A 20720-nucleotide genomic window follows, 5' to 3' on the forward strand; every position below is an offset into this window, starting at 1 on the left:
TATGCCTTAACCTTTATTCATCTTTCTGTAAAGCTCTCCAAGCAGGTTCTGTACGTTTAGAATAATTTGGTTTGTAAAGCTTTGAGATGACCAATACCTCTTTCCCTGACAATATTGGTAGTTGTGAAAAGATGACAACCATGAAGTGGCCTTTTAATCACTGTCAAATTGATTCTATTTGCTACATCAAGGGGATTGGGTGAAGCAAACATATCATTCAAGAGATCAAGTAAGTAGAAACGAATAAGGAGCTAACAAATTGATGACCTCCACGTCTTCCTGTTGTTTTAATTTCAAACGATTGTTGAGGGTACGGGCCGCGGGGTTGCCCTGCGGGTTGCGACGTACTGAGCCCCGCCGCTTCCCGCCATTGTGGTGACATTGACATTTCTTTCCGTTTACCCCAACAATCATTTTAACACACTATTGTATTCTTGGAATATCAATTTGCGAACTAGGAGATAGTCAGGAATGAACTTTGCTTTGATGGATTAAACAAATTACATTTGTTCTCAATAAATACAGCAATGAAACTTACAATTCATTTATTTACACAGCCAATTTCAACTCCTCACCTCATTAAATAAGTAAAAAAAAATAGTTTGTTTCATATAGTGCGTCAATATTTCCTTTCCCATTTATCTGGGAAATCACCATCTTGTTTCGCCGGCCTCGTAACGGTGGGGTACTTTTTATCTAGGGACTTCTCCCCTGCAAAAGTAAAAAGAGACACGGTTAAAATGAACAAGGCCCCAAAAGGTCGAAAATGGACACTCATAGAAAACATAACCTACTTACTGTATGCCAACATGTTCATCCAAAAGAGCGAGCCACCGAGAAGAGTGACGGCTGCAGCTATCCTAACACCAAGACCAGCCTGACCACCAGCCTGCATAAGGAAAACGTTGCTAAACAGCCGGTTGGGGTCGAAAATGGCAGTGTGAACCTTAACAAACGCTTGCACAACACGGAACGGAACGACAGAGCCGCTAGCAGACGACGCGATAGCTGATGAGAAATTGAGCATCCAAAAGAGGGCGTACTGGAGCTGACAAAGTTGCCTACCTGTCCGGCGCCGGCTGCTTGGACTCTAATGCCGTTCTCTCGCGGTGGCAGTGTGGGTCGCCGTTTTGACTAGTCTGTGAGCATTATTGCTCTCAAGTGTGTAGTTGGTTCATTCGCGGTCGGCCCTTTCCGTCCTGTACAGAGAGGGTCCCTAGATTTCGCTCCAGGGAGTGCAGCGGGAGAACTCGCATGTGAAGCGAGCGCCTGACAGCCTTTGTTTCTGCGTTCAGCTGGAGCCCGTCACCGTAAGGACCGTAAGGGGGCGCTGCAGGAGTTGTGCTCCCGGTCGCTCTCAATTCTCACTCTTGTATTTGCTCGCGACGAACTTGAAAAGGGCTCTCTAAGTTCAACAACTTCAGAGGTCCCCGAAAACCACCAGATGGTGCTCAGGTGCTACAAATTGCAGAAGTGAACTGTGCCTCATTCGGCACCTGAAAACAGATTCTGACAGACTAGTCAAAGCGGCGAGAGAGACTGTCCGCGTCCGCGCGAGAGAACGTTCGGGCCGAGCATCTAAACCACAGTGCCACTCTGAGTATGTGATCGCACGGTCCAGCCGCACGGTTTGGATGGCAGTAAGATATCGGGAGACCTAAAATGTCTCTGTGCCGCGTCTAGGGTTGTTCTTGTCTCTTCATCCCACCTTTGGTACAGCGGGAAATACAAGAAATGTCACTTGAGTGATGTGGAAATGGGAAGCACGAGGTGTAATAATGTAAACTTTAAAATGTTTCAAGTTCAATTTAAATACATTTAATAAAATTTAAACATTGAAATGCCCTTTATACAAAATTATAGAAGTGATTATGAACATTTCATACCAAATGGATGACAAAAACTCAGTACTACTAATGAACTGTTACAAAAATGTTTGCTCCTTTGCTTAGTGTTAAAATCAATAAAATCTCGAGTAGATTACATGAACCAAACATTTGAAAAATAATTGGAAGATCTCAAAAGATCAAAATAAAAGTACATAGCACAGATTAACTAACAGCTAGTCTGGTGGATAAAAGACATCGTTCATGAAATCTAATAAATTTTATCTTAAGTTCAGCACAAATATTCATCAGTGGAATGAAACAACAAAATGTAGAATTATATTTTATGTACAATATTTACTACATGTTTAACTTCTTTTTTTGACTGATCCCTAAACAAATGCACTTAGTCATGTTTGATACAAATTACGCGATGAACAGGACAACTCTGCGACTATGGTGTATTTAATAAACACTACCAGATTATGGTAAGAGTGGTTCAAATACAAAACATTTGTAGTTACTGGGTACTACATTAGCTCAGAACTCCAAAATGACCTACAAAATTTAGAAGGTACAATGTCTGATATATGCAATCAAGGAAGAAAAAAAAAAAAGTTCATCTAAAAATTGTCACTCTGTGTCCCCATAAGGTAAGATAGTTCCTTATTGCTTAACTTGCAAGATACGAAATTTTCAAAGCTGATTAAATTCACTAGGATAATGAATAAGCTGAATTGCTGGCATTATGTGAGCTAAGCAAGTCAGAAAAACTATTAACAATACAGGCAGATTCTCAGGAAGACAAATTCATGAATAAAACAAAACAAAAACCAAGTTCAGTTGATGATTGTGGTATCTCACAAAGTCTGAAAGAATAGTACAGAGCAAGATCATTTAGAACTTGCAAAATTTAAAATAAGAGTGGAAGATATGTTCTTCCACTCTAACAAATAGTTTATCTAAGTTCTAACTCTAATATATGAGAAGAGTGTCACATTTCGATCTCTGAAGAGCACAAATTCATAAAACTATTTACATTTGTCAACATTCTAATCTAGTTGACAAGCTCTTAGAGCCAAAACACCTATTTGGCTTTACGCTTGCAATATTTTTTTATTTTTATTTTTTACACTACATCACTGCTGAATTTCTTAAAACCATATAATACAGGGTAACTTGACTTGAATTTGGTCCCAGCTCTGCCTTAACAACATCCTGGGCTCCTCATCAAGGAAAGGGGTAGGGGGAAAATAATGAAAACCTAGGATTTTAATCAAATTGCCTAAACTAAAGTTTAAGTTCAATTTTTTTTTGAAATCACTTCGATGGGAATATATTAACAGTGCCCCACAGGACCATTTCATTCTGTCATAAGCTTTAATAAATACACGACAATAAGAGAAAATAATAATCAAAATAAAAAAAAAAACAAAATTAAGAAAGACACCAACAAAATTTGACACACACGCCCAATCTGCTGAAAATCCAGTCTAAATTTGCTTAAGCTACTCTTAAATATTATACCTTGTTTGCTCGCTTGCTGGCACGTGACTTCAAATGAGCGGCCCGACGAACCTTAGTTGCAATGGCAAACTGACCAGCACTGCTGGATTTTCTTTTTGTAGCAACTCTAGCTGGTTGTGATGTTTCAGGAGAAGTTGAGGTAGCTGAAGATGTTGGTGCTGAAGTAGTTGTGCTTGGAGGGGTGGCTGTGGAACCACTTGATCCTGGCAGTTGCAAGTCTGGGCAGGTCCCCAGGATAGAACCTTGCCCTGTAGGCAAGCTGAGTACAGGACGTCCAAGACAGCATGCTTCTTCAACACCACACAATCCATGGAATGGATCAACTAAAAAAAAGGAATATTTTTATCAGTAATGACCAAAAGATGAAAATATTTACAAGATTTTCTTGTTTTGCTTGCTTACCCCCATCTACAGGAGCAGGGGATGCCAATAAGCCTTCAAGGACACCTTGATTTGCCAGAGCCTTCATGTCATCTCCAGGCACAACAGGAATGGCAGTGCCACAATTCTGGCACAGAGGGGGGTTGGCTGGGGCCTTTGAGCGCCAAAATTGAAGTTCAGTTTTGCACTTGTTCAGTTCCTGCACAGAAAACATATTAAGTTGAAACACACCAACAAAAAAAAAAGCAAGCACAAGGGGAAATATTGCTTCTAGTAGGATGTTTTACCTGAAGCAAAGTGCTGAATTTCCGAGAGGTCTCTTCACTTTTTTTGTCATTTTCGTCCAGACGTGTGGCATAATCCAACAGTAATTTCTGTTGTTCGCCCATCTTACTTTTGCAAGTCCGTATTTCCCTCTTCAGAGCTCCTAGCTGATTGTTGTACCTAGTGAGCAAAGAAAATACAATCATTAGAAAAATTGTCCATTATAAGTTATCCAAGTATAAATAGTTATAAAAAATGCATGGAAAATATATGGGTACCTCTTCATTCCTTGCTTAATTTTACGAATCCTTTTCCTCAAGACCATGTTGGACTGAGGCACGGGTTCTAGAAGGTTATCCATTTCTGGAGAGGGCACCATTGAGTAAGGTACCAACGCATTATCATCTTTACCTGAAAATAAAAGATTGGAAAATGCAATCACTATTCAAAAACTAATACTACAGGTAAAATAAACAACACTAACAGAATTGAGAAGTTTTGGGGCTGATGTATGCTGCTCAAGTACTTACGTGAAAAAGAGCCAGAAGAGAAGTCCAAAAAATCAGTACCAAAACAGGAAATCTCAGGAAGAGTTGGTTCAATATGCTCTTTAAAATATTCCATTGCCATAGTCGACAGATCAAATAGTTCATCTGTGACCTTGTATGGGCGTGACAATTTAGGTGTGTTTTTCAAGTAATGTAAAATGCGAAAGACTTCATCCAAAATCTGAAAAAACAAAAAAACATTCAAAAAATTAGTAACAGCATGATTTGTATAAGATACTGTGATGTTACCACCATAACAAAGCAAAAAGGTAAAGCTCTCACCTCTCCAGCAAAGAAACAACAGTGCTTCCTTTCAATATGCTTCCCAAAGGTCATCTGCAATAGAGTGAGTCTCATGTGCAGTGTTTCCACAATATCCGACTCAAGTGCAAGAGGGTGGTGTCGCCGGGCGGACTCGCGCCGGGGCATTTTCGCTCTGATGGCTTGAAATCGGTTCAGCATCATGTTTTGAAGACGATGGAAAGTTGAATTCAGGATGTTGCAGCACACAGCATCCATCTGCTTGCATACCTAAAATTGACAGTGAAAGTTTGATGTAGCTTAAGGCAACAGTCTTCAAGATAAGCAAGTTAACAGAAGGATATACATACCAGTCTCAGCTGAGCAACAGAATGGTACCCCACGTATGAAAATATTTTCTCGAGGATTTCAGGGGGCATATCCAGCAGGTTCAGAGGTTCGACAATGACCGAACTTGCACTGCTGACACCACTACTGCTTGCAGAGCTGCACAGGCTCTGGACACTCCCTATGCTACTAATACTGCCAGTGCCACTCCCACTAGCTTGGGAGAGGCTACTTAGACTCAAGGCATTTAGCCCATCATAGGCACAAGCAGAGCCTGTTGACCGGCTTCTGGACCATGATAAGTTTGAGGTACTTGCTTCATTGTTTTCTCCTCCACTCCCATTACAAGACTGTCTTGTTGAGACCATTGCATGAACTGGTACAGGTCACCTGCAGACATAAGAGTTGACACAATACTCGATGAGCAATCATAAATATCAAAGAACAAAATAACCTCAGGACTACAACTGATAAGCAGTCTCAAACAATGAAAAAGGGAAGAAGTGCGTGAGAAAGATAGAAAAAAAATCTTTAAAAAAAGACAATATATGTGACTTTGGCTCAAACTAAAATTATACACACGAAAACATTATCATCTTAAGTAGTACGAAAATTGGATTCTAAGTTAATATTGACCTATATCTTACAATAAATAGGGCTCAGCTTAAAATAGAGAAATTACTCAAGAAGTATTGGGAAAAGTGAGGCAGGCCCTTTCTCCAACCTTGCTTGCATATTTCTCAACATGCTTGAAAATGCTATCATTATGGGCCATTTAAGAAACAGCAAATATTTCACTACATTTCTAAGACACAAACAAGAGGAAAAAAATCTTTTTAAAACACAACAAAAAAACAACAGAAAATTCAGAGAAAATTTGCAGTTAGTGTTAAGGTCCCAATGAATAAGTAACTTTGTCAACAAATTTCAATAAAAAGTGGACCAAACTGTTAAGGCTGCAGTTAATGGTGAAGATTCGTGTGAATACGACAGTAAAAATTCTGCCCAATCGAAACTTGAGAGGGGAAAACTGTAACCTACATTTACGAAATTTGGCCCGAACGGACGAGGCCTCGTCGGGAACGCATGCAACGCATGGCGTCCACGAATGAGTCCTTCAAGCCACGTTCTACTTCCTACACGACGACAAATTTCAGAAGCTTGGGACGTGGTTGTATGAGCGACACGGCAAAATGCGACCAAAGTGAGGATCTCAGTTCGTTTTGCCAAAGAGAAAATTGGGCCAGAGTGATGGCTTTCCTTACCCTGCACGTCAGTAAACTGCACCCGACATTAACGCCACATCATAGAATTTAAAAGAAGACGAAAAACGGGGAGAGGCACACAACAGATCCAATTGTGCACCACTAAATACAATAAGGGAACTCAGTGGAGGAATTCCCAAGATGTAGAGGAACAACTAGACCAAAAATCTGGATACTGGTTCTCGTTCTCAACATCGCATCCTACACTGGCGCCACCATCCGCGTAGCGGCCAAGAATCGAACTACTCGACTTGTCAACGTTGGTCGTTTATGATGTGCCTTTCATTAGAGAAAACGAATTACGACAAAATACTCTCAAAATTAAACTAGCACGTTGTGGGCAAGGTTGGGAAACAAAGACAATCCGCCTCCAGAGGCACGCGTATATTCCAACACACACTAACCTCAAAGGGACAGGTCGCTTCCTTATCTGGATGTCCTTGTCCCTAGCAGACCTATTTGATAGGCGTCCTTTCACAAACACCCGCAGTCCTTAGATAACCAGGGCTTCACCACTTTGCATAGAAAGTCGCGTTCTACTCACGGTAATTTTATCAACACAACTTACCAATGTTTTAAAAATTATAAGCGCTGCGAACCAGTGACGCTGCAGTTCGGACGGTTCCAAAGTTCCCCAGTTTTTTAAATCGTTTACTAAATAAAACCGTGCAAACTACTCAAATAAATGAAAATTTTGATAGAAAACCTGCTGATTTCTTAACGAAACGAACTTCACTTTGAGCGCTGACAATCTAAATTGTTGAGAAAAATATTTTGAGAACTAACACTCTACGATACTCACTGCGTTTGTTGAGCAGGGTCCCTGTGAAGTGAAAGTCACTAAAAATAAATGTATATGGGAGAATGTTGCCAGAATTGTCATGAAAATCCACCCGATAGTGGTTAAAACTTGTAAAGCAATTTACTTAGACGAAACAGACTCAGGTGCGAACGAATATTACGAAATTATGCAATAACCGTCCTAAAATTCACGACTTCACGCGCATGATGCAGAGCAGGAACGAGGGATGCTCGTCAACAAGCCTAATCTGATCATTCAATACATTCTTTTCGGAACACGTTCAGTTTGAACAAAATCTAATATTTGGGTTAAAAATCTAGGATTGGATTTGGTACAATAAAACTAAGAAAACAAATACGGCAGGCGCTCTCCATCCGACGTCGATCCGCTCGGTCGGACGTCGGTCGCAGAGAGAAGGAGAGAGATGGCGCTATGCACGAAGTCGCACTCGAACGGCTCGCAACTGTGCTTCAGGTCCACAACGCTCCTCAAATGTTGAGTTATTTCGCGGATCATGCTGTTAAATGAACAGAGGAGACAGTACTTATTCAAAATGGGAGCATATCTGGGGGTTGTTGGTGTCTGAACTGCAACAAAGCTTCTGTCACACCAATTTCATTATTTGAATTTTCGCGCTAGTAGCCGCCATTGTCGTGGAGTTTGTAGAAGGCGGGGTGCTTCCGACGGAACATAACCTAAAACCACAGCCGTCAAATGGAAGTCATTAAGCAAGTGTCTAACTGACGCTGTTAAAACACCGGCTTTTTCTAGAAATTTGCCCAACTTTCCACATTTGTCATTATTGTGAGAGCAGTGAGAGTAACAATGAGTGAACTCGTGTGGGGAATTAAGAACGGCGACATGGACCAGGTGAAGGAGATTGTTGAGAAGAAGGTAGGTGCAGACAAAAGCATAAACAGACGTCTTCTGATGCTACGGATCAGCAATCATTCGAAGTAGACCGTGGTATTTTATTTGCTTGGGGGCGTTAGATTCTGCTTTGCTCACATATTTTTAAACCATGCTTTCCACTTGTTCTGAAAACGCTTTAATTACCTAAGACTTTGTCTCTTTGCTTATAGTTTGTACCTGTAAAGGATCACATTACATTTTTATTGCAGGAGATTGATGTGAACAAGGATATTGACGGCAGAGCTCCAATTCATTATGCTGCTGATTATGGGCAAGAAGATGTGATAAGGTATCTTGTTTCGAAGGGAGCTGATGTTAACGTAAGTTAGTTCAGTAGTAAGTTATTTAGGACGTCAAAGACTCTGATTTGTAGTTTGTTAATGATCTTGTTTTGTTTTGATCTCTGCCTCAGGCCAAAGATAAACATGGGATTACTGTCTTGTTGGCTGCAGTCTGGGAGGGGCACACCAGTTGTGTCAAACTGCTGCTGGCAGAAGTAAGTGATTTTTACGACTTCATCATCTTCTACTTTTATGTATTTCAATTTTTTTCTCATCTCATCAGGGAGCATCTAAAGAAGGAACAACACCTGATGGAACCCCATACTATAATGCTGCAGAAAAGGAAGAGATTAAACAACTCTTAAAATGACAAGAAGGAGGGGACTAAAATATAATCATCTACTTTTCAAACAGGAATGAAAAGAAAAAAAAAACAATGGAGAAAAAAAATCTAATTTATGATGTAACCCTAGCTTTGTGTGTCTGATAGTGTGCCAAGCCAGAAGCATTGTGATATTCTTTCAAAACTTTAAATGGATCTTAACTTTGAGTATCTTACTAATGGTATGGATATGTCAGCAGCTCTGCCGTAATGCAGAATTCATGCAAATTGTATAACATAAAATAAAACACTTAGACCATAGATCTTACAGTTCGTACTTTAAAATTATATTATTTCATAGTTTTGCCTGATTCATAAGTGAAAATTTTTTTTGCTCGGTGCAAATCTGCAAGTATTTGAAAAGGCTTGTTTTGCACATCTCTAAAAGGTTCTTTCCTTAATTTTTTAAATGTCATTTTAAAACTGATGTTTGACAGTTTTATTACTGGTGGGAGTTGTGTATGCCCATGCCCAGTCTGGTTCTGGTTGGCGATGAGTTTTTCTTGTGTTCAAGAGCATTTAAATTATTATGCTCGTCAGTCATTTTACTTCCTTCAATTTTTTGATGAAAGCATTTGGCTCATCATTTCTCTCCTTGGTCTAAAAATAAAAATAAATGCTCAAATTGTTAAAGTTTAAGCCAGGAACTTACACCAACTATTTTCTGCTTCTTGATTAGGCATCTTAGTCATTTCTGTAATTGTCAGTTTTATTTGTAATGGCTTCTCCACTTTTTTTTCTTTTACTTACATGTAGTTCATGTATTTATTTTAATTTTATTATTCTAGTAGTTATGTTTCGTAGCATGTGGCACGTTTTGATATTTAGACATAATCATTAAAGTTACTAGTTGTTGGCACTCAATTATTATCACTCATTGGTGTCATGAACTGCAGTTTTCTTTTATTCACATTTTCTACAGTAAACTCAGTATCCTTAGGCTGGCACTAGTAGTGGTAAGGAGGACTGATGTATGATTATGCTTTGTTCTTTCTATTTATCCTATGAACTAATTTTGAAATGGTAAAGGGTAGATGTTTGTAATGAAGATTTACAGTATTAAGTTCTTGTGCAGATAGGATCAAGATCGGCATGTGCAAATTACCTAGGTAAGGTAGCTTTGCAATTTGTGAGGTGAAGAGGGAGAAGAAGTATTTTAAAGCACATGAGAATAGTTTGTGACACTATTTTTTTACCCACTTAGTAAAATTTGTAATAGCAATATTGACTCAGTCTCAAACTTATCAGTAACGTTTTAGCAAGACACAGTTGTTGCATAAGATTCATAAAGCTCTTTGATACTGACATAAGTTTGTATGTCGAGTGAGACGTGATAAAAGTGAATCACTGAGTAATGTGTCTGATCATGCTTTAGGCCAAAGTTTATAATTTAAAAAAGTAACAATAAATGGTTCATACTTTAAGCAATATAAATTGTAGCAATGGTATAGATGGAATTCCATTTACTGAATTGCTATTGCAACAGTTTGCACCAGCAATATCCTTCACTAGATTTGCAAATTAAGGTTTAATTGTGATAACAGTTTGACTATTATGTGAACTAAAAGATGTATTCCATTAAAAAAATGAAATTGTCTGGATGGTTTTCTTCCTCACCTTTACCTCGGTTATAAGAAAATTTCAAGAAGAATTTGTTTGTGTTTTGGCTTTGGAAAGAAGCTGGTATTCATTGACCTACTGACACAACTGCTCCCCTCCGCTTTCCCCTTTAACACAAAGTGGGAACACATCAGAATGCGTCTAGACAGCATGCACTGCAATGTCTAGCCCATTCTGCTCTGATGTAAAAATTTGTTTTCCAAGGCCAGTAAAAAGTAATGCTGAATTCTCACTTTGTCTTGTGAAGTAAATGGATCCCCAATTAACATTCTGGCTCACCACTGGCAACCCAGTTGAGCTAAAAAGTTGAAATTCGTTATATAACTCTGTAGGGAGTAGTATTAGTGCTGACAGACATTCAGAAAAAAATTCTTCCCTTGCATCTTGTGGGTTTTAGGTTTACAATTGAGTGGAAAGAGTCAAACAAGACTAAAATAGCCATAATTTATTCTCTTCTTTAAGCAAACATGAAAGGAAAAGTCATCGGATCTGAATTCACTTTCTTTGTTTTTAAATCCGGTTGAATCACAAATAAGTTCATTTTCTTCAGTGCATGAGAGCACAACACTCTTGGGCATCAACATATTATTTACCCATACGCTTACGGTCTTCATTGCGAGGTCTTCCACTTCCCTTTTTTCCCCCTGCCGGAGGTTTGTCCTTTGTTCTATTACTGATAAGGGGATGTATTTCTAGGGAAGAAAATTACAAATAAAGAAATAATAAGAATGGTTAAGAAGCCAACATCGCATTCTCATAATTAGTAAAAAGTCTTACCATCTTTGGAAGCACCATCCAATTTTATTTCATAAGTTTTGTATTTTCTTTTTTTTGCAGAGATTGGTGAATCATTCTCTTTGCTGCGTTGCTTATCACTGTCTTGAGCACCTCCAGCACCACCACCAGGAGCTACAGCACCAGTTGCGGCTCCATCCTCTGGATCTTCTACTTCAGGGGAAATTGGGAGGAACTGAAGTGAAACCATGTCTTCTGTCTCCTCATCTGAGCTACACAGGGCAGCAACTCTGTCTACAGTGGTGACATCAACCTTTTGGGAAAAAATATGAGAATAGAGTAAACTATGAACTCTTCCATGACAAAATAAGATACATTATAAATAATAATAATAACAATAAATAAGTGAAAAATTATTTTTAAACTACCTCTAAATCCTCCTCTTGCTTTTCGGGTCCCATTTCCACTGATTTGTCTTCATCACTTAAATCAAACTCTGATTCTCTTTCTTCATACTCCACATTCTCATCTAATTCCTTAAAGTCAGGTGCAAATGCTGACCAATTTTCAACTTGATTCTGAGCCCAAATAGACACCACTCCACTAGAAATCGAAGCTATAATCGGTCGGACAGGATGCCACTGGAATAAAAATTAACCCATTATTAGATTGCTCAATTGTATGGCTGACTGATAAGCTGCCTCATTAGCTTACCACAACATCAAGCAACATTTCCCCTTTGGTACCATGAAGAATTTTGACAAGGTTTCCGACACTCTTTTCCCAAATATACAAAGCATGTTGACGAGCAGATCCTCCACATATGTACTCTCCATCACCAGAAAAACAGCATTTTTTCCACATCATTCTAGAGGAAGGAGCAAACAACATTTTTCACATGTTCATAGTTCTCTTTGATTTGATTTTAATGACAAATAATTTATTGAGCCTAAGTGTGACAGAGATAGTTCTAGAAGAAGACCCTTACTTGTTCACAAGATCCTGAAGTTTCTGAAGAGGTTCTGGCTCTCCATCCTTACCACATGAAAGTACTTGCTTTGTTTCATAAACTCTGATGACACGATCAGCAGTGTTAACTAAAAATACACTGAAAAGATGAATTAAGTATTGCATTCAATTTTTCACAGCTTTGTATTGAAATTTAAATAAAAATAACTGGTACTGAAAGTTTTTACTCACTCTCCTCGACGTGCAAATTCAATACTTTTGATTGCGGTAGCACTAGTTGTTGCTTGGGTAACTTTAAATGATGCTTTCAGTGTAAGCTCTGGGAGTTGAAAGACTTGCATTCTACCTTTTGAGTTGCCAACATAAAGATACTGACCCCTCCGATCCAATGCAGCAGCAATATTTAGATCCGACTGAAAAATTCCATTCAAGAGCTCTTCAAATGAGAAATAACAATACATAGTGAGCAAAGGCCAAGGATACAAACCTCATCGTCTAAGGGAACAACTTTATGTTCTCCATCAACTTCCACCAATACAGCAGCATGACGCATAGGACACACAAGAAACTGACGGTCGTTTCGAGGATGGAACTGAACCTGAAACAAAAGCATGGGATCAAAAATATCAGTAGTCTGGATAAAAACTGGAGATTAGAAAATATCAACGTTACATCTACCTTCAATATTGGTAAGGGGAATCTATACTTTTGTTCACATTCTCCTGTTAAGACATCCCAAATACAGACATTGTTGTCAGTAGAAGCACTTAGCAGTTTGTGCCCACTTCTAGACCAACTGTAAAATAGTTAAGTGATTAGTGAAGGAAGATTCCTAATGAAAGGAAAGGCCTCAAGAATATGGGGAAGTACCTCAAAGAACAAACAGGATGTACATGGGCACATATTATTTTGGCAATCCCACGTGTCAGGAAGTCCCACACAACTATCCTGCCATCATTACAACCGACAGCAAGGAGGGTGCCTCTCTTGTTAAATTGACATGTTACAGCCAGCGAAATGCAGTCCAAGGTACCATCAAATTCCTGTTTTCCAACAAAAGACAGTATGACATTATGCTCTCCTCACAAAAAGGAAGTGGAAATCAAAGCAAGAGGGAAAGCTCACCTCAGGATAGTTTTGACCAAACGACTCTGGAAAAGGAACAAGTCACAAAAGTTATTAAAGGCATTTGGTAACTTATAATGATTTTACTCATGCTTGGGGCATGAAACAAAAATTCTGACTCAAGGTTCATTCACAATCCATTCATTCAAACTTTACACAAATGACAACAATCGCAAATTGTATATAAACAAAAATGAAAACAAATCTATCTCCATAACCTAGCGAAACTAGACCGGTAAATCGCTGTCACTTCACTCACCTAACAGTTCGAGATTCATTTTGGAAACCAAGCACTATCATTACAATACAAAGAATAAGTGAAAAAGTCAAGGAAGAAGGGACTTAAATGGTCGGGCTCTCAAAATACTAAAAGGTAAACACCGAGTTGGAGCCCTCCGATTTCTCGTCTGCGTTCTGCAGCTGACGCATCGCACGAGGCTAGTTTTTAGTTTCACAAACAACGAGGCCTTGTGCGAGGCTACAACCCCAAAACAAATGACAACGAACTTCGATAGCTCGATTCCGTTGTTTGTTTTTGTTTGGTTTGAATTTGAAACCGCAATTCTAAACGGAGGAACAAACAAAGCAGCGTGCGTGCGTGAGCGTATCTTAACTTGTTCTTAGCACTGTTTATCCTCACGATGTCCGATTTTTCCACACCCAAGCCTAACAGAAGCAGAGTTTCAAAGGTGCCCCAAACTCCTATCAATATTCCACCCTCCCCTTACATGAAAAAGCTAGGATTTGGAACCGGTAAGTGTGAATTTTCTACATTATTGTTTTCAAAATTTGAAAGAAGTTATGTAGATAATTTTTTTTAATTTCTTCATGTTATCTCTGTTGCTCTTGCTCTGTGTTTATTTTTTCTCTTTTCAAATTAGTTTTGGTTTGTTTAGGTGTCAGTGTGTTCCGATGGGATCGTTCTCCTCGTCCAGATGCAGTCCGATCCCCATGGGCCCTGAAGAAGCTCAACAAGAGAGACATGCCTCAGGTGTTTGAACAACGCCTGCAGAAGGAAGCTGAGCTGTTGAAGGGGTTGAAACATCCCAACATTGTTGGCTTTCGTGCTTGCGTCCCTGGCAAAGATGGACGCATGGCTTTGGCAATGGAAAGCTGTGAGTCATCACTCGCAGATCGCATTGAAGATCGAAGAAATGATGAGGCTGGACCCTTTGAATCTGATACGATTCTGAAGGTAGCTCTTGGTGTGGCAAGAGGCCTTGATTACCTGCATCGCCAGAAGAAGTTGTTGCATGGAGACATGAAATCTTATAATATCCTTATCAAAAGTAAATGCTTACTTAATATTAGTTTTGCTTCTTTGGAGTAGCTTTCCTTCTTCATGAACCAATTTGCATTTTTCATTTAGGAGACTTTGAAGAAATAAAAATCTGCGACTTTGGAGTGAGTATGCCGTTGAATGCTGATGGGACTGTTATCGACCCTGACAACTTTGTTGGGACTTCAGTATGGAGTGCACCTGAAACAGCGGGGCTGTGTGATGAACCTGTCTCTTCTAAGGTAGTAGCATTTGACCCTCCTTTGCACTTTGTTATGAGTAGACTGTTCTGTTATTAAAATTTGGTCTCCTCTCAGGTTGATATCTTCGCATTTGGGCTTGTGCTCTGGGAAATGATAGCCCTTGAGATACCCCACACAGATGATCTTGAAGAAAGCAACATGGATATAAGCATCACTGAGGCTGATCTGGAGAACAGAATTGGTTGGTTTGCTAGCAATCCTTCATTTTCTTTTGTTGTGTGAAAAAAAATTTCTATTAGAAGATGTTTATGATGTTTCAGGTACACGCCCAGCTCTTCCTCCTGTGGACCTTGACGATGGATATAACGGAATCATGGAAATTTTTTACTGTTGTACTGAAGAAGACCCCAATTCTCGCCCAAGTGCTGAGATGTTAGTGGAATGGCTAGAAGATCTGACAGGTGAGAATCCGATCAGTATGGATAAAAGCCAGTAATCCTTCAAAAATTTTTCATCAAATCAGTATGGATTCTTTTATATCTTACATGTTAAAGACTTATTGGATGCAGGATCAAATAATTTTATTAATTGGTCCTACTTTATATTGCCAATCCTCTAATCTAATTTCTATTTTATAATTTTAAATCATGTTTAACTATTAAATAACCGTGGATATTATATTTTATTTATTGTTGATAGTGAAACATTTTTTTAGCATATTGCATGTGTGTAGGTTATTGACTAGGGTATATTTTTAAAACAGCCATGTAAAAATCAAGGTTTATTTCCTATTTTGAATGTTGATGTACAAAAATACAAGCTCAAATCTGACCTCTTCTGGATTATTGTTTCTGATAAATGGAATGTGTAGTATAAAGAACCTGCCCTTTACTTTGAGCAGTGGATCATGACTTTAACTGGGTTGCCCTTGCCATGGCGAGCAGTGTCGAAAGCTTCAAGTGACTGATCCAAGTTAAAGTTGTGTGTGATGAACTGCTTTACATTAGCTTTTCCACTGGAGACCATTGCGATTGCTGTAGGGTAGCTGTTTGGTAGAAAGAAAATGCTCTATAAGCTGGTTTCCTCACAAGAAAGAATTTGGCATGTTAATTGTAAATACATAGTGGTTTACATACCAGTTGCGGTACCTAAACACCCCTTTGATGGTGATTTCCCGACTGAGAGCAGCAGTCAGGGGCAGTTTCATGTCAGTGCTGCAGCCCATGCCGACCAGAACAATGATTCCTCCTGGTTTGGTGCTCTTCAAAGAAATAAAGGTGATTAACATGAATAGTTGATAAGGCAGCTGCACAATGAAATTTCTTATATCATTTAGAGAGTGTGCACTTACATTAATTGCCAAACGCATGCTAGCCTCAAAACCAGTGCAGTCCAATGTTGCTCTGGGAAGTTCTCCACCAAAGATACTCTTAATTTGTGCAGTATGATCATCGATTGTTCCCTTTGAAACATCCACTACTGCATCTGCACCAGCTTTCAGAGCAATTTGCATACGGTGTTCCACAATATCTGCATTATTGGAGAAGTAAAATTTAATTACCTAGTTTGTTTCTTTGAAAACCTGATAAATTTCCTACTTTACTGTACTAACCAGTCATGATTACTTTGGTGGCACCCATAGCTTTGGCTGCAAGCAGGCTTACAAGACCGATTGGACCACAGCCTGTAATTAAGACGTTGTCACCAAATTTGATGTTGGCCTGGTTGCAGGCATGGACGCCAACGGATAAGGGTTCCATCATGGCACCCTCTTCAAGAGACATGTTGTCCGGTAATCTAAAGTAAATGTGAGCTTGAATCAAAAGGTTCTTTTGGTATTGATGTCAGCTTTGTGGCTACCCAGAACTTACTTGTGGCAGAAACTGGCATCATGTGTGTAGTATTGGCAGAGATTACCATTATCAGGAGGTGTCGCACAGAAGAATATGTTTGGACACAGGTTGTATTCACCCTTAACACAGAATTCACATCTTCTGCAAGGGACCCCAGGTTCAATAGCAACTCTGTCTCCTGTAAAAAACAACAAGTTTTCAGTATTTTCAATTTTAATATAATATTTGAAGTACCTGATAGTGAAACTTCTTGGAAGACCCAGTTGAACATACCAGGCTTGACATTTTTCACATTTTTGCCAACCTTGGCAACAGTTCCACTGCCCTCATGGCCAATAACCATAGGCTGCTTGACAACGAATCCTGCACAACTGCCGTGTACAAGATAGTGGATGTCAGATCCGCAAATGCCGACACATCCCATTTTCAGAAGTACCTCTGGAAGAGAAATATTACTGTTGGCTTAATAATGTCTCCTAGAATTGGATTTGATGAAATATTCGTAAAAAACAGAAAGAGACTCACCATCGTCTTTGGGCTCCGGAATGGGACGTTGTTCCTAGAAAGAAAAGAATTAATTGTGAATAAAAGTGTTCAGCAGTTTTGCAATTTGAACTGCGGCAGCAAACACTCCGCCACCAGAGCTCTTTCCAAGGGCTTGATGTAACCAGTAGAACGTTGTTGGCTCCAGTAACCCTCTGGTCCACCCCCTCCTCAAGGGTGAAAGAAGGGACATTGTCCTCACCATTCGGAGGTCATCCTTCTTCATCAGCACCGCGGTCAGGTTCTCCGTGTTGGGTGCCATGTCGACGCGTCGTTCCTCGTGGGCTGCCGGTAGTCAACTCGATCGCTCGCCGCTCAAGAGTGAGGAGTGTGGCTCGCCAGCTGGCTGGTTGGTCCCTGTGTTTTGCAGCTCTGGCTGGGCGTGCGGGGCGTGGCGCGGCGTGGCGCGGTCGGTCGGCCCTGCCTGGCCCTGCTGACCCGGCGGCCGTCCTGTGGAGGGGGCGGTGCTGCGCTTGCAGTCTACTTCACAGGCTGATAGTGATTGGAGGCGTGGGGCGCCCCCCATGGCGCCAGATGTGCAAAGGTACTGTAGTTTGCGAGGGCAGCGGGAAGGGGGGAAGTACCAGCATCTACTGTACCACCAGGAAGGTACCGCGGTGCTCTCGCTCCTCTGGGCCCCACGCTGAGGAGCTCCCGGGAAAAACAGTTTTATGCTATATTTTTAACGTTTTTCCCGGCATGTAGAACCCTAGCCGTCGGCAAGTTGGGGTGGCAACGCCACAGCAAGACGGCGAGCTGCTCGGCGCGGTGCTAATTAAGGTGCGTCCCTTTGCGAGGGCACAGCAACAACGGGCTGATTTCGAACCGTGCCTCGTCGCTCTGTCTCTCTCGCACGCTTGCGGAACGCCCCATGCGCGCGACAGAGACAGAGCAACGAAAGCACTCTGTTCGGAGGCAGCCAAGTCTCCGTCGTGCGCATCCCGCGGCATTCGAGCTTGTCAGGCTGTTTGCTGATGAAGGCACTCCAACTCCACTCCACTTCCTGGGCTGTCATTCGTCTAGAGGACATTACATGCCTTATGCGGGTTGTTGCACACCCCTCGGAACGGAATGGGGCTCTTGAAAGTTCCTCAATCAGAAGTTGGTTGCGAATGCGTTGCTTTGCGAGCCACCGCTCTTCTCGAAATCAGACGAGTTCCGCCCGCCCAGTGACGCTTAAATTTATCTGCCTGGTTGAGGCGGCAGCGGCGTTGCGCAAGCAAGACCCGAAAAAGAGAGAACAGTGTAAATACAATCTGCACGAAAAATAACGTGAGCATTGGACAGAGTGGCCGCGCCAGTGCAGCGAACCGATCGCAACGTGCGGTCTGGTCATTCCCTGGCATAGCTACGGTTCTATTTGCAAATTTGAAAATATTTCATGTTTTGTTGTTAACACTGTCTTAACTTGTGGTTTTACGAGTTATGACGCCGGCCTTGAAAATGAGTTGACAAAAGAACTTAGAGTCCTGGTACAAGTGGCCTGACGTGGCCATACGGGCGCTCTGCGGGAGGGAGGGAGATAGAGACTGACTGCCACTGCCGCGGATGATCAACAAGCTTGATACGGTACCTCGCGACCTTGAAACTTGTTTACCTATCAAGTCTGCGGACTCGCACCCGCGCGGCGTTGAAAAACGACAGAGGTCTTTCCATTCCTTGGAATGGCATTCGGGCTTTAGCGCCGTGACGCGTCTGTCAGTTCACTATAGAGTTCTTAAAATATACATGAAATATGTGCGATGTTGGCCTTTCGGTGTGTTTGGTGTTTTCTGCAGGAGCCCGCGTCTTTGCTTCTCTTTCAAGGCCGACGCCACCACAAGCTCTGTCTGTCACAGTCGCCTTGTTGATGTGAGATGGTGGCGTGCCGCCGCCGGGGACGTAGGCATCCCTTTCGACTCGCGTGGTAGGCAACCAGTCTGCCAAGACGCGTCTTTGTGTTGTTTTGATCCTATGGCTCGCCCAAATAGAGATAGAGAGGGCCGATAAGCCGCCAAACGCCGTAGTGTGTGCACACCGTCGGAAACTGTGAATCAGCGCGAATCACCGAATATCCCCAACTCAGCCGGGCAGCCCGGCCCGGCACCGCGCTCTTTCGATGACAAAGGTTTGCCCTGCCGAGATAGAGATTTGTAGTATCTTCGTTCGCGGGGGCAGAAAAGGGGGCAAAACAGTGGCAGTGACAGCCTCGCGCCGATACGGGTTGGATAAGGATGCTCTGCTCTCAAGCTGGTGGCGTTGGAGGCAAGTGGCGCTGACTCGCTGACACATGACCCGCCTAGTGCACTCGACTTGATTGTAGTGCAGGGACCGTCCACAAACTTGTAGGGCGGGGGAAAATAAATCAGAGGAATTGAGGAAACTTTTCAACAAGGATTTATTTTCAACGATCATTTTGAGAACACAAATAAGGTTTGCGTATTGTGCTTCCTAATTAGTGTCAGAAGTATGTTCATGAATTGTAACTGATAGTCAATTTATTTCTAGGCATATTGGCATATATTATTGAAGTCACCTGTCAGACTAGTCTGAGCTACTCTATGTCCTATTTACAGTAGAATATTTTCCTCTCTTTTCCATCAGAACTGTGTTGAGTGGTGATAATTTTGAAGAGTTATAATCATGCTGAATCTCCATAAATTAATTGCTTTAGAGAGTACGTAATAATTTCTTATAATTTTAGTAATTCTCCTCTGTAACATCAATTCCTTAGGACTTTTCTTAAAGGAAGATTGGCAAAATACATGTCACAAATATAATCTCACATTTGCATCTGCACAGTAAAACCTTCATAAACTTACTCAATGCATCTGCAGGGTCCACAAAGATAAAAGAAAGCACAAAATTATGGAGAACCACTGGAATAATTGTAGATGAGAGAAGCAAAAAAGTGCACTGATCATAAACGGTAACTGTATGTTTTGCAAATGCTTGATTATGTAACACACAAATGAACAATCAGTTTTTTAAAAAAATGCTTCATTAAACAAAATTTTTGGAAAAAAAAATAACAACAAAAACACATACATTATTCAAAGCACAATCTTATAATACAGTAGTACACAATGTTTGGCAATTGTTTGGACCATTAATTTTAAGAAGAATGAGCAGTGTGAAGAAACTCAAATGTACGCTGTATTCCTTGGTTGGAGCAGTGCAATAGGTCTGTGCTTCATCAAAGTTTCCTTTCAAAATAAAACAAATTTAGTAGACAACCTTAAACATCAGGATGTGTTCCTAAATTGAATATTTACACATCACAACCTTTCCTCAACAGTATACAGTACAAAACAATCCCATACTCAATAAATCTCATTTTGATTGTACTTCAAGACAATTACCTCTATGTGCACACACCTGTTGACAGTTAGATAAGGGAATGAAGGCCGTTTGAAGTGAACGAAGTTATCACATTAGGTTGTACAACCTCAGATATTTCACAATTAAACACATCTCTTTATTCTAACAAAATAATAATAAAACATAACATCAAGGGTTGATGATTACATGGTAGTGTATTGAATCGGTGACAAAAAGAAAGGAAGAAAACAGCTTTGGGACCAAACGAAGACACAATAGGCCAAACTTACACCCGCAAAATCTTTTCAATCAACAGT

At 40.6% G+C, this 20720-nt stretch overlaps 5 protein-coding genes across 9 annotated transcripts; 2 read left to right on the forward strand and 3 right to left on the reverse strand.

Moving 5' to 3' along the window:
- Positions 1-1802: 1802 nt before the first annotated feature.
- LOC117649799 (F-box only protein 28) lies at positions 1803-7609 on the reverse strand. 5 transcript variants are annotated; one of them, XM_034392867.1, is made up of 8 exons: positions 7202-7609; positions 5158-5524; positions 4829-5077; positions 4529-4727; positions 4277-4409; positions 4022-4178; positions 3756-3933; positions 3348-3676 (listed from the first exon to the last, which is right to left on the reverse strand). In XM_034392867.1, the coding sequence occupies exons 2-8, from the start codon at positions 5500-5502 to the stop codon at positions 3348-3350; spliced, it is 1590 nt and encodes a 529-aa protein (XP_034248758.1). In that variant the 5' UTR covers positions 5503-5524; positions 7202-7609. The 5 variants fall into 5 exon arrangements, with proteins under 5 accessions (XP_034248762.1, XP_034248758.1, XP_034248760.1 ...); XM_034392869.1 differs by lacking the exon at positions 7202-7609 and adding an exon at positions 6968-7195; XM_034392870.1 differs by lacking the exon at positions 7202-7609 and adding an exon at positions 6804-6946.
- Positions 7610-7870: 261 nt separating this feature from the next.
- On the forward strand, positions 7871-10373 carry LOC117649803 (myotrophin). The gene is made up of 4 exons (XM_034392875.1): positions 7871-8095; positions 8323-8433; positions 8526-8609; positions 8678-10373. The coding sequence occupies exons 1-4, from the start codon at positions 8027-8029 to the stop codon at positions 8762-8764; spliced, it is 351 nt and encodes a 116-aa protein (XP_034248766.1). The 5' UTR covers positions 7871-8026; the 3' UTR covers positions 8765-10373.
- A 451-nt stretch (positions 10374-10824) lies between these two features.
- LOC117649800 (retinoblastoma-binding protein 5 homolog) lies at positions 10825-13656 on the reverse strand. The gene is made up of 11 exons (XM_034392872.1): positions 13485-13656; positions 13226-13251; positions 12971-13143; positions 12779-12896; positions 12588-12698; positions 12332-12513; positions 12120-12239; positions 11846-11999; positions 11560-11772; positions 11174-11444; positions 10825-11088 (listed from the first exon to the last, which is right to left on the reverse strand). Exons 1-11 carry the CDS (start codon positions 13501-13503, stop codon positions 10982-10984), a joined length of 1494 nt encoding a protein of 497 aa, XP_034248763.1. The 5' UTR covers positions 13504-13656; the 3' UTR covers positions 10825-10981.
- Positions 13657-13723: 67 nt separating this feature from the next.
- On the forward strand, positions 13724-15538 carry LOC117649802 (lymphokine-activated killer T-cell-originated protein kinase). The gene is made up of 5 exons (XM_034392874.1): positions 13724-13978; positions 14122-14514; positions 14595-14746; positions 14822-14948; positions 15028-15538. Exons 1-5 carry the CDS (start codon positions 13867-13869, stop codon positions 15201-15203), a joined length of 960 nt encoding a protein of 319 aa, XP_034248765.1. The 5' UTR covers positions 13724-13866; the 3' UTR covers positions 15204-15538.
- LOC117649801 (sorbitol dehydrogenase-like) lies at positions 15476-17465 on the reverse strand. Its single transcript, XM_034392873.1, has 8 exons — positions 17306-17465; positions 17086-17119; positions 16834-16998; positions 16579-16738; positions 16320-16504; positions 16059-16237; positions 15844-15968; positions 15476-15752 (listed from the first exon to the last, which is right to left on the reverse strand). Exons 1-8 carry the CDS (start codon positions 17363-17365, stop codon positions 15596-15598), a joined length of 1065 nt encoding a protein of 354 aa, XP_034248764.1. The 5' UTR covers positions 17366-17465; the 3' UTR covers positions 15476-15595.
- Between the last annotated feature and the right edge of the window lie 3255 nt (positions 17466-20720).

The sequence above is a fragment of the Thrips palmi genome, unplaced genomic scaffold (assembly GCF_012932325.1).
Source record: "Thrips palmi isolate BJ-2018 unplaced genomic scaffold, TpBJ-2018v1 HiC_scaffold_4, whole genome shotgun sequence".
NCBI classification, from domain to species: Eukaryota; Metazoa; Arthropoda; class Insecta; order Thysanoptera; family Thripidae; genus Thrips; species Thrips palmi.

Bases quoted from the DNA above. Each gene is read 5' to 3' on its own strand.
- LOC117649800 (XM_034392872.1), bottom strand. The intron at 12,514-12,587 runs GTTTGTATCCTT...GGAATTTTTCAG, and splicing joins TTGTTCCCTTAGACGATGAG to TCGGATCTAAATATTGCTGC. The intron at 11,089-11,173 runs GTAAGACTTTTT...TTTCTTCCCTAG, and splicing joins GGATGGTGCTTCCAAAGATG to AAATACATCCCCTTATCAGT.
- LOC117649802 (XM_034392874.1), top strand. From the start codon at position 13,867: ATGTCCGATTTTTCCACACCCAAGCCTAACAGAAGCAGAGTTTCAAAG. The intron at 13,979-14,121 runs GTAAGTGTGAAT...TGGTTTGTTTAG, and splicing joins AAAGCTAGGATTTGGAACCG to GTGTCAGTGTGTTCCGATGG. The intron at 14,515-14,594 runs GTAAATGCTTAC...TTTTTCATTTAG, and splicing joins TTATAATATCCTTATCAAAA to GAGACTTTGAAGAAATAAAA.
- LOC117649799 (XM_034392871.1), bottom strand. From the start codon at position 5,502: ATGGTCTCAACAAGACAGTCTTGTAATGGGAGTGGAGGAGAAAACAAT. The intron at 5,078-5,157 runs GTATGTATATCC...TGTCAATTTTAG, and splicing joins CTGTTGCTCAGCTGAGACTG to GTATGCAAGCAGATGGATGC. The intron at 4,410-4,528 runs GTAAGTACTTGA...TTTTATTTTCAG, and splicing joins CTCTTCTGGCTCTTTTTCAC to GTAAAGATGATAATGCGTTG.
- LOC117649801 (XM_034392873.1), bottom strand. From the start codon at position 17,365: ATGGCACCCAACACGGAGAACCTGACCGCGGTGCTGATGAAGAAGGAT. The intron at 16,739-16,833 runs GTATGTTCAACT...TGTTTTTTACAG, and splicing joins TGTGAAAAATGTCAAGCCTG to GAGACAGAGTTGCTATTGAA. The intron at 15,753-15,843 runs GTATGTAAACCA...TCTACCAAACAG, and splicing joins GTGTTTAGGTACCGCAACTG to CTACCCTACAGCAATCGCAA.
- LOC117649803 (XM_034392875.1), top strand. From the start codon at position 8,027: ATGAGTGAACTCGTGTGGGGAATTAAGAACGGCGACATGGACCAGGTG. The intron at 8,434-8,525 runs GTAAGTTAGTTC...TCTCTGCCTCAG, and splicing joins CGAAGGGAGCTGATGTTAAC to GCCAAAGATAAACATGGGAT. The intron at 8,610-8,677 runs GTAAGTGATTTT...TCATCTCATCAG, and splicing joins TCAAACTGCTGCTGGCAGAA to GGAGCATCTAAAGAAGGAAC.